This window comes from Protopterus annectens, chromosome 9.part0 (genome assembly GCF_019279795.1).
Source record: "Protopterus annectens isolate FY-2018-M chromosome 9.part0, PAN1.0, whole genome shotgun sequence".
Lineage (NCBI taxonomy): Eukaryota > Metazoa > Chordata > Ceratodontiformes > Protopteridae > Protopterus > Protopterus annectens.
The window spans coordinates 1,808,166,195-1,808,178,968 of NC_056743.1; the positions used below are offsets into that span (position 1 = coordinate 1,808,166,195).

General features: G+C 38.5%; 1 protein-coding gene across 1 annotated transcript in view; it reads right to left on the minus strand.

Moving 5' to 3' along the window:
• ANGPTL6 (angiopoietin like 6) overlaps window positions 1-12,774 on the minus strand; it is a 651,446-nt gene that overhangs the window by 536,228 nt on the left and 102,444 nt on the right. Inside the window, exon 2 of the mRNA XM_044084678.1 lies at window positions 5,002-5,685. Coding sequence (XP_043940613.1) covers window positions 5,002-5,640 — 639 coding nt within the window. The 5' untranslated portion in view covers window positions 5,641-5,685. The remainder of the gene's footprint in view (window positions 1-5,001; window positions 5,686-12,774) is intronic.

Genomic DNA, 12,774 nt, shown 5'->3' on the forward strand with positions numbered 1-12,774 from the left:
AAGTAAATATCAATATCTCTCTCTTAGAACCATTGACCCCAACTTAAAGGAAATTGTCAGTAAGCATCAAAGAATTTAGGCATTATTTAAAGGAGTCTGAGTGCAAGAAGGTTGGAGATGGGAAGTGTCGGTGCTCACTTCATTTTCTGCTCTAGGAGCAGAGGACATGTAATTAAGATACAGAGATTGGTCTGAGTGGGTTAAATTGCCAAAGGAACATTAAATCATTCTATGTTGAATGTAATGAAAAGGTCAGATGCAGGGAGGTGCAGTGCAAGCTTGCACCACAGGTTATTAATATGATAAAGTTGGTAATCAACAAAAAGAAGTCTAGACTGGGTAGATGGGGTGGAGAAGCTGCCTAATCAATAAAAGCCTGTTTAACTGTACCATCTGCAGATATTGCCCCCACCTGTAGTTATGTATGGGTAGATGGTATTCCATATCTATGGAACACAGCAGAAGGGTAAATGCATTTCATTATTTTAAATGAAGTGCCTTCACAAAATGATATTTTGGCAACCATGAACAACAGCAAATAAAAAGGAGTGGAAAGGATTTTTGAAGTCAAGCTAACATAAGAGGCAGAAACCTCCAAAGCTGCTGTGTTTAAGAACAAAACAGGAAAAGTGTAGGTTAGGTAAAAAAATGTGCATTTCTTCTTGAACAGTCTAATCTGTGACAAAAGTTGCTCTAGTCAGTTTTCTCAGAAAAATCTGATTTATTTGTGTTTCCCCTAGAACCAGTGAGCATACGTCTCAACCAATTAGAGCAAGAAATCTGGACAAAACCACAAACTATGAGGGGAACAAAGGTCCAAAAATAGGGACACTTTTTAAATATTGCTCTTACAAACTTAGAAAGTTGCTAGATTAACAGGTTTTGCATTAGCATGAATTTTCCAAAGGATATGAAGTTGGAATCTCAATTGTCTTCCATTATTGTTTGACTTCAGTCCTCAATGATTTCTCAGAAAACCATCATTTTATGAGAAATAGACCAAAAATATGAGGCAAAAATTTGGAAAATTTACAGGTATGCCAGTCAGAAAAATAACAACATGTGGCCAGATGTACAGTGACATTTTGACAAGGCTATAACCCTTGCAGGTATTACTGTGCAATAATTTCAGCATGCAGGTACATGCCCATGCATGTAGAACAAACTGCATGCCTGTCACAAAATATGACAGCCCTTATGAATTGTTCCCCAGTCTCCATCAGAGGCTGATATAACAAAGGCTCTTTCGCATTCTTCCTACTTTGACAAGTGACTTAGCATCCGGGTGCTTCTGCTTATTCCCTTTGACTGATACTTCAGCCTCACAGGATGCTGGCAGAACCTGGGCAACAGGTAACACAAATAAATGTTCTGTCTCTATGCCAGTGGACTAGTTGTCACTTTTACCACTTCTTCTCCTTTAAGCTGCTCCCATTAGGGGTTGCTACAGTGGATCCTTGGTTTACAGAATGAGAGGCAGTAGAATTTTACAGTGTGAAGTTGCCAGCCCAGCGCCCAACCTTCCTTAGGAGGCGCACACACACACACACACACACACACACACACACACACACACACACACACACACACACACACACACACACACACACACACACACACACCCCTAGGGCCAATTTAGAATGTCCAATCCACCTGCAGCTTGTCTTGGAAATGTGGGTGGAAACCGGAGCACCCGGAGGAAACCCATGTGAACACAGGGAGGACATGCAGACTCCACACAGAAGACACTCCAGCAGAGAATCAACAGACATCTTACATTTGGAAATGACCTTGTTTTAACATTTGGAATCATGACTGACAGACCACAGACTAATGAAATGCTTGATAATGTATACTGAAGTATGTTCATGTTGTGATACATTTAATATTTAATTGCTTTTCCTAATACTGTCATATGCAGTGAACTGCATTCATTCAGTCTGGCATGGATAACCAGAGATGATCCTCGCAACCAGAAGGCATAAGGCAGAGAAGAAATCCTGAATCAGACTCTTCTTTATCTCTGGATGGCTAATTAATCTATCCACGTGTCTTTGGAATGTGGAATTAAAGAATGGCACCTTCTGAAAACCCATGCAGACATAAGAAGGGTGTGCAGACGTCCTACAAAAAGCAGCCAAGAACCAAACCAGAGAATGTTTTATTCTTACAACTTTGTAAGGTTATAAGAGCAATTTTTAAAAATTGTCCCTATTTTTGAGCCATTGTCCTCCCATTATTTTTGGCTTTGTCCAGATTTCTTGTGCTAAGAGGTTAAGAGGTATGAAGCACTCTAAAGCATCAATGCTAACTTATACACCAATGTGTGACCTGCAGTGAACCAGTGAAAAAAAAAAATGATCTTGTTTGCTGAGCTGTAACCTACACAAAAGTGGACATGAACTACACAGGGAGAAGAACTGTCACCATTTTAATGACAATTCTCCAGGATTTATCACAGACCACAAAACATTTTACTGTAACATCTGGCAGCAGTCTCATACAGCTTTTAAAATCAATGCTTTACTTTAACATCCTGTTATATAAGTGTACACCTTTCATAAGACATTTTACTAAGAGTGGAAATGTATAATATTGACCTAATAAAACAAACAGATTATTTTCTAGAAGGAACAAATTGATATAGAAAATGCTAAGCTTTGTCTGCACATTCTTTGGTGCTGATATTTATTAAAGTAGGCTGAACACAATATTTCATAGCAATCAGGAGGATGTTGCTCTCTTCTATTCCAACAGTAACCCTCTACAATGGGCAGAAGAAATAATGTCTTTCCAATCAGGCTCATTGTAGGCCACACCACTGTCTTGAAGGAAGAAAATAAAGAATGAAAAAGGATGGATACCATAGGGAGTAGTGGCTGGTTCTTCCCTTGTGATACCTCCATGTAGGAGCTCTGTTAAGCAGAGCAATACAGGGTCTTCTACTGGAGAATTCAGTGGTGAATAATGTAATCATAATGCTAACACGGAGAAAAAAAATGAAAGGCTTTTAGCTAACACACTTCAGAGATATTTTTTTTTACCCTGGAGGAGTGCTTAAGAGGAAGTCGAGAGTCTACAATATCTGACTGAAATGCATGAGCTCTAAACATAACTTCTTGTACATTTCTGTTATGCTTGAGTACATGTGTTAGGAGGTTTTATGTTCTCATGAAACATTAATTAGATTTTGTGTAAATAGAACCTGAAAAAATATTTTTTTTTTCCCTGAGGCAAACCCCTTGCATGCTCATGTGGGGAGCTTAGGTTCATAGCTATATACTAGGCTAACGACCACCTTGGACTTTTTAAGCCTAGCCATGAAATCCAACCCAGTTGTGTCACTATGTATCATGGGTATTTATTAGGAGGGGCTATGTTAGCTAGGAAGTTTCTAGAGGTTATGTAGTGGGGGGTATGTTAGTTTGGGCATTACTGTCTGCTCCCATTTATCAGAGACATTTCCACTTTCACTGTATTTCACCTCCACTTCCTCTCTGAAGACACTCCCTCTCAGAGATAAAAGTGATCCTTTTTTAAAAAGAGGATCATTGTCTGTCCCTCTCTCTATCTGATGCCCTTCGATCTTGGGGATGAAATAAAAGACAACTTTTTGCATAAATGCATCTTTAAATGCAATGGGTCGTGGGTAATACTTACATAAGCAAATTGTACATTGGGTAAAACTGCTTAAACAACTAATAAAACAAGAAATTACATTATGAACAAGTCAAAGTAAATATATGTGAATGCTAGAGGAAGGATATTCAAATCCACCGAACAATTAGCCTGTCATCATGCTAGGAAACAGAGTGAGAACTCTGAAGAGATAAGCATCTAAACTACTAGACAGGGACTGAGGGAGACAATTTGATATTTATGAGATGATGCTGTAAAAAAATTAAGAGTGCGCAAGTTCAAACCTGTCAAGAGCCAGGATATCACTGGGCTCCAACTAGAAACAGGACTGAAGAGGAAATAGACTGCAGACTGCAGCTGCTGAATCTCCCATGCCTCATACACAAAAAAACAAAAAAACAAAAAAAAAAAAACAAACAAAAAAAAAAAAAAACAAGACACAGAACTTAACACTAGTTGAGACATTGAAGACTGTGATTAATTCTATGGTTCCCAGATAGCAGAGAAGGCTGGAAAAAACTTCAGTATAACACCAATCTCAATATTAAACTCAATATTCTTTATTAGATTTTCAATAAGTCTAACTAAAAAACATGAAAATAGAAAGAAACAAGACGTAAATCTGTGATCACAGAACCTTGACTTAGTGAAATGGGAAAAAATCATACAAGTGAAAAAATAATCCCAGGATGAGGAAAGAGTTAAACAATGAGTCGGTACAAGTTGCAACAACCATTGCCCCAGACAGATGAAGGACTGATAACAATTGTCACATCCACCACCCCACCTGCAGTACCTCTAGCTTAAAGGCTACTACAAGGATAGAGAGCAGTTTCCTGTAAATGTCAGTCAGGTGACATCCTGCTGCATTGTCTCTTCTTAACCTAAGTGAACTAGTCCTTCTCACACAACTAGTCCTTCTGACACCCTGCTCAAATATAACCAAGATCACAAAGGCAAGGGTAAATGCAATTTAAGTGGTCTGTTTTTACCGTACCCACATACATGTTCTTAAGAAGAAACTGGAGTACCCAATGCAAATGTGGACAGAAACACAGAGACAATACAAACTATGCAGACAGGGATGAAACACAGACCCAGGTTCTGTAGTGCAAAGATCTTAATCATTAAGCCAGCAGCATCTGTAGGAATGTTTTCACCTTCACCCACCCAGTTCAAAGCAGTGTGATGCCTCTCACTATCCAATTCACATTCATTGTTAAATTTGTCAAGCCAAGATTCACATTAAATATATCATTAGCAATTTCTAACACCCGTTTTGATTGCCACTGTGTAGTTTTTTTTTACTCACAGATGAAAGCTTGATGCTAAATACTGTGAGAGAGTAACAAACTGACCTACCAGGTGAATTGGCTGGCCCTGACCATTTGCATTTTGCTGACACTGTTTCTCCAGCCATGCTATCACGACACTCTGATTATTGATGAGACCAGCCAGTGCCCCATATTTCTGCTGCAGCTCTCGGTACTTGGTGACCATCTTGAACACCTCCGATGAGGCATTGAGGATGCGATTCTCCAACACGGCAACTTCCACCTCACTTTCTTTTTTCTGAATGATCTCATGAAGCAGCTGTGTATAGAGCTGAGTTACCCTGGAGTTCATGTTTCGGCTTTCTTTGCGCAGTGACTTGACCTCATTTACAAGGCCGCCATCTACCTCCACCAGCTGTTTAAGGTGCTCAATTTGCCTCTGCTGTCTGTTCATCAGGTCTCTTAGCTCCTGCAGCTCACTTCTGTTTACTCCAGGACTCTCATAGCCCTTAGTACTGAGGCAAACAGCACCTGTAATCTTTTGCTGTGGGACAATGAATGTATAGGAGCATCGCCCTGTTTCCTGAGTTTCTGGAGATCGGATATATCTGTTTTTCACAAGCTTATGATCTGACTGGCCATCAGCTGAATCTTGCTGCTCTAATGCAGTTTTAGGGAGCCATAATCCCAGAAAGATGACAAGCACATTCATTCCTAATGTCAACATTTCTGAAGTTTCTGTGCAGGAGACTGGTAAATACAAAAGGTCAATCTGCAAGAGAAACACAAAATGAGACTAGTAAATGCACTGCCAAATATATGAGCTCTTCAGAATATATAGATATACTAAATAGCAACATTCCTGTGGTATAATGCATCAGCGTATTAAATGAGAAAAGTACCATGCCTGTTTCTTTTGGAATTATATATCCAACCTATAAACTAAGTCTCAAATTGAGTACAAGAAGAGGGGAAGGTGAATCCTGTGTTTTGGCAAGAATTCAGTGATTGCAGGCTGCAAGCCAGCTGCTTGTGTGGAACATAAAAGAGTAAAAGAACCTGCTGGCTTCCTTAGAACGTGGTATTTTCCATTACAGGCTGTCCATTACAAAGTCCTGCTGTTTTGTCACAGCAGGTGTGTTTTGTCCATGCTGTTCTCTGCTGATTACCTCATAAGCCATCTCCAGAGAACTAGTATATTGTTAAGAAGAAATTACAAAATAATGAATATATACACACACACACACACACACACACACACACACACACACACACACACACACACACACACACACACACACATATATATATATATATATATATATATATATATATATATATAAATATCTGTGTGTGTCTGTGTGTGTATGTGTGTGTTTGTGTGTGTGTGTGTGTGTGTGTGTGTGTGTGTGTGTGTGTGTGTGTGTGTATGTATATACAGTGGATATAAAAAGTGTACACACCCCTGTTAAAATGCCAGGTTTTTGTGATATAAAAAATTAGACCACAATAAATCATTTCAAAACTTTTCCCACCTTTAATGTGACCTATAACCTGTACAATTCAATTGAAAAACAAATCTGTTAGGGGAAAAATGTAAAAAATAAAAAACTTACAATAAGCTGGTTGATTAAGTGTGCACATTCAAACTAATACTTTGTTGAAGCATCTTCTGATTTAATTACAGCATTCAGTCTTCTTGGGTACACACCTGCCATCAATTAAAGAGACTCTGATTAACCCTAAATAAAGTTCAGCTGTCCTAGTAGGATTTTCCTGACATTTACTCAGTTGCCTGCTACGGCAAAAGCCATGGTTCACAGAGAGCTTACAAAGCATCAAAGGGATATCATTGTTGAAAGGTATCAGTCAGGAGAAGGGTACAAAAAAATTTCCACAGCATTGGATATACCATGGAACACAGTGAAGACAGTCATCAAAAAGTGAAGAAAATATGGGATAACAGTGATATCGCAAAGAACTGGACATCCCTCCAAAATTGATGAAAAGACAAGACGAAAACTGGTCAGGGAGGCTGCCAAGAGACCTACAGCAACACTAAAGGAGCTGCAGGAATTTCTGGCAAGTACTGGTTGTGTACTACATGTGACAACAATCTCCTGTATTCTCCATATGTCTGGACTATGGGGTAGGGTTGCAAGATGGAAGCCTTTTCTTACACAGAAAAACATCCAGGCCCGGCTAAAATTTGCTGAATAATACATCGTCTCCCAAAAGCATGCAGGAAAATGTGTTATGGTCTGATGAGACTAAAGTTTAACTTTTTGGCCGCAACTCCAAAAGGTATGCTTGGCACAAAAACAACACTTCACAGCACCAAAAGAACACCATCCCCACTGTGAAGCATGGTGGTGGCAATATCATGCTTTGGGGTTGCTTTTCTTCAGCTGGAACTGGGGCTTTAGCCAAGGTGGAGGAAATTATGAACCGCTCCAAATACTATTCACTTTTGGCCCAAACCCTTCAGGTGTCTGCTAGAGAGCTGAAGATGAAGAGGAATTTCACCTTTCAGCATGACAATGACCCCAAGCATACACCCAAATCAACAAAAGAATGGCTTCACCAGAAGAAAATTAAAGAGTTGGAATGGCTCAGCCACTGCCCAGACCTAAATCCAATAGAAAATCTGTGGGGTGACCTGAAGAGGGCTGTGCACAAGAGATGCCCTTGCAATCTGACAGATTTGGAGCACTTTTGCAAGGAAGAGTGGGCAAATATTGCCAAGTCAAGATGTGCCATGCTGATAGACTCCTACCCAAGAAGACTGAATGTTGTAATTAAATTAAAATGTGCTTCAACAAAACATTAGTTTAAGGGTGTGCACACTTATGCAACCAGCATATTGTATGTTTTTTATTTTTTATATCTTTCCCCTAACAGATTTTTTTTTTTTTTTTTCAATTGAATTGTACAAGTTATATGTCACATTAAAGGTGGGAAAAGTTTTGAAATGATTTATTGTGGTCTCATTTTTTTTATATCACAAAAACCTGGCATTTTAACAGGGTTGTGTACACCTTTTATATCCACTATATATATATATATATATATATATATATATATATATATATATATATATATATATATATATATATATAATTTGCTTCTACGTGTTTTTGTAACATACAGTATGGAATCTCTGGTGGACACAGAAGTGTGTGTGGTAAAGAAATTATTTTTAAAAATGTACCAGTGCTCTGATTTTGTTTATAGTTTACATCAGTGTTATGTATGTATTCCACAGACCTTTCAACTGTAATTGTGTGCCTTTCAGCCAAATAGCATCATAGCATCTAAAACTGGTTGTTTGTCATTCTGAAGTTAGCCCATTCACTGGTAACAAAATCACAAATACATTAAAAAAAGTGTGTCACCTCCATCCCTTGGGTGTACTTTGGACAGCTTATGCAACTGTAGCACATATGAAATGCTATGCTTATTGCTACTGATATATATAAAGGAAAATTAAATACTTACTATAGTGATAGATCTGCAAGAAATATCTCTGTCTTCATTAACCAATACTTTTAACAAGGTTATTAAAAACAGAGACAAAATACATACAACCATCTGCTATTTCCAAAGATTTTTAGAACAACTGCAATCACGCTGGCACATAGACATATTCCAGAAGGAATAAAATTATATACCAGTTTCTTCACAAATGTTCAAACCTAGAATTTTGCCAATCTTTTATTTTCCTGGTATAATGACAAACAATGAGAATTTATATGCAGCATGACCGGAATGTCAAGAAAAAAAAGCTGCTCAGTTTATGCCTGCTATTGAGATACCATTCAGGTGGATAGCCATGGCTCTTGTAAGGCTACTAGTAAAATTCAGTAATAGCAACAAATACAATCCAGTAATTATATTCTATTACATTTCATAATTATATTCTATTACATTTCATAAAGCAGTACCACTGTAAAAAGTCAGTTAAGTCACCAGCCAATAAGCTAGTGTTAGGATAGAGAAGCCTAACTAAACACTTAGAGAGCAGAGAACCCCATTTATGTCTTAGGGTAATAGATCAGCTTTGCCAGTGTTTGTGTTGGACTTCAGTGTACCATCCTCAGCCTACTTTAATGAAACTCTGAAGCTTTTTATTGTTTATGATGAGGCAGCTGAAGTGAAGGTAGAGGTAGTACTTTCTGAATAAATAGGAGGTGAAGAACTCCCAGTCTGCTACCCCAGCAGAAAGTTAAGTAAAGGGGAGACAAGGTACTCTGTCACTCAGCGAGAGAACTTTGCTATTAAATGGGCACTCACTTCATTACAATACTACCTGTTAGGCTATAATTTCACATTACTGACTGAGCATACACCCCTGCAATAACCCCACAATGAGAAAGGAGGCAATAAACTAGGCAGCTGGGCTTTGTTCTTTCAGCCTTTCAACTTTTTGTTCAGGCCTAGACCAGGACATAAGAATGCCAGTACAGATTGGATATCTAATTCCCATAACCTAACCTACCCAAAATATAACTGTGGGGCTTCATGCTGTGTGCCTGGGTGGGTTGCTTTGGCATAATGGATGTTACACAGCTGTTAAATGGATGGTAAAATGTTGTTTTCATATAGAATTCTGTTATATTTTGCAAAAAGATGCTGTTTTGTTGAAAAATTTTACTCTTGATGTGAAAATGCAGCTTTGCTGTGATGCTGTAAATGTACTGTTTGAGATGGAGTTGGTATACCATTCAGAGTGGTAGCTGGGATATATGCTCCAGATGTTATGATAGACCATGCAGCAGGAGACTGACTGGGAGTACCTGCAGAAATGCAGTTAAAATGAAAAACCTAGAATAAAATAGCAGAAATGGTTTCCTCTCAGTAAAGAGGGAGCATTATGGTTACAAATAGGCATGCCAGTTTAAACGAGCAGGAAAGTTTACTGGAAAGGATATTTGCCTGTCTTTGAGTAGGAGTACTGCGATCAACGACTGCCAGTGGGAGAGTTTACTGGAAGAGAGAATGCAGCAACAGCAAGATATCTGGATCTATATGGATGATTGATTATTTATTTAAATTATTTAATTATTTACTGCTTCTGCATAATAGAGAAGTCTGAATGGGCATAGAACCCATTTCCAGAGCAGACACTGGGAGAAAAGCTCCAGGAAATGTATTAACCAAAAATTAAAACATTGTGGCAAGCAAATTCAACAGTTTTCACACAATAAAGGGAGCACCATTTGCAGAACAGAAAAGAAATACAGATAAATACAACAGAGCTAACATGACAAGCTGAAGATAAGCTGACATGGTGGACTATAACATACATTCAAAAGGCATATAAAACACAGTCTGTATAATACCTTGGTGCAATACTTTGTTGTATTAAGAGAAATATCAACAAAATATTTTGTGTGAAATAACAAATGACAACAGCTATTATAAGGACTATCTGAAAATAAGAAGAAATTAACCATAGGAGTAGTAGAGCAGGTAACAGAAGTCAAAGTTAGGATAAGGAGGGAAGGTGAGCTGAAATGGGAAGGATTTAGTTGTGCTACATATAGTTGTATTGAAAAGAGAGGGGTAGGTACAATTATTTGAACTTCACTAGAGAACACTTGTAGTCTGTGGTGGATGTGAAACAAGAACCGTAAGACTCTGTTTTTGTTTAAGACACTTTTCCTCTCACAAAACTAAGCTGCTTGCTTTCAATTTATTATTTTGTTTAATGCAAATAAAGTGCACTGCACTGGAAGTTCTGTCTCCAGTGTGTGTGTGTGTGTGTGTGTGTGTGTGTGTGTATGTAATTTACTACAGTAGTATACTTTGTCAAACACACATCTTGTTGACCAAGTTATATTGATGGCACTTTAAATCAAATGTTCTATTTGTCAGTGTCAGGAGATGCCAAACACTGGATTGTCGAGTGTTCCTGTGATGTGTGGGATGTGCTTGCTTGCATGCAGTGAAGAGTGTTTTTACTGGTTAGGGTTAGAGTAAGGACTAGGTAAGGAAATAGTTTTAGCCTTGTTTTGTGTGATGACGTGTGAAGTGTGTGTGTGTGCCTTTACTTGTTTTCTGTAGTGGTACTGTGAAAAGGTTTTGGTAAGGTAATGTGTAGAGATGGGGGTTAAGGCAGCGGCAGGGTTAAGGTTAGAGTTAGCAGACGTGAGAAAGTTGTTACTTGGCAGCTTTCCTTGTAATACCTTGCCAGTGTACACTAACCCTAACCCTAGCCCTCTTATTGACCTTAACTCTAGCAATATGTATTACCTTACTAATAAAAACCCTTTACTTAACAGTACCGCTATTCAGACAAACTGTGTGTGTTCAGTTAAGTTTCTATTATTTTTCTCTTTCTTTTTAGTTCACCGGTCACAAAAACAAAGCCTTTGGTTTTCTTATTCAATCATTTTGATTTTGTTTTTACTTTTGTCGATATTTGTAGGCTTGAATGTATAGAAATTGATCTTGTGGGATTTGATGTTTCTGCATTCCAATGATTGAGAATATATCTGTATTTTTATTTATTTATTTAACATTTGTTTACTGGGAAAGTCCGACTTGGAACGAGCCAGTTTTCAGTGTGGGTCCAGGAAGAAATGCTCCAGATGCATGTCTTTGTGACATGGGAGGAAACAGAGCACCCAGAGGGAACCCATATGAATACTGGGAGGACATGCAGACTTCCACAGAGAAGACACCACAGCCAAGAATCAAACCACAGAACCTCTTGGCAGCAATGGTAACCACTGCACTACTGCACCACCCATTATGAACTAATGCTCAGAATAGCAAAAGCTCATTTTCCCTCTTTTTACTGCTTGCCAACAGCTCTACATGTAAGATGGCTGTATAGCAGGGTCTGGGAATTTGCCCTTTCCCTGCTGTTGGTCTATCTTGCAGTTGGTATATATAATTAGCAGTGACTGTGCAGGAGATGTGGAAGGATCTATTATGTTAATCAGATCTTATTATTTATGTTCTGTTATGTACTCGCATGCTTGGTGCTGACCCAGAATAATCTGTTTTAATGCCACTGTTCTCTGTCTGCATACAGGATGCTTGAACATATCTTCTTCTGTTTCCTCAGAATAGTAACCATTTCTACATGACTTTTACTATCCTGCATGCACTGGAAACATTGTAAACTTGACTTTTAAGTTATTCACTATTAGATAAAGTCAACTGTTTTGCTTTATAATATTTATATTTAACTCTAAAATTGAAATAAATACATTGATAATGCTCAAATTACCCCTTGTTGTGTGCAGTATGTGTATATCCTGCTGAAGTGTCGTATCCTGACAAGAATTACCCCTCCCTTACTCCTGCTGTTTGCATGCCCAGGTGTTGGAACAGGCTCCAACTCCCCAAGTCCATGAACTAGATAAAGTAGGCATTAAAGAGGGCAGATGGATGAATGTATGTATGGACAGGTAGATGGATTAAATGTCTACAGGAATAAGGATACACCACAGACTAAGTGCGTCAGAATTTCCCAGCTCCCCCATCTGATCCTGCCCAACTCAGTGTAAATCTTTGCACAGAGTATCTTTTAGCTTCTTGGAAAAACATTAGCTTACTGGCTGTCATTTGCATTACGGGTTTAGGGATAAGTACAGTTCAGGTGACAGACCAGGCTGTGAGGAGCAATCTTCCAGTACTCTGTTGGAATGGATCTGTGATATAAATCTTAGGTTCATAAATTAGTGCTAAGCTAAATGCCCTTGCGAGCTATTTTAAGCTTAGCCAATTATCTCTTGTGAGACTCAAACCCTGCACCTTGTGTTTGTAAGGCAAATACCTTAACCATTAGGCCACCCTCCCACCATCTAAATAAAACATCTGCAGGGAAGCACTTAAAACTGCAGTGATG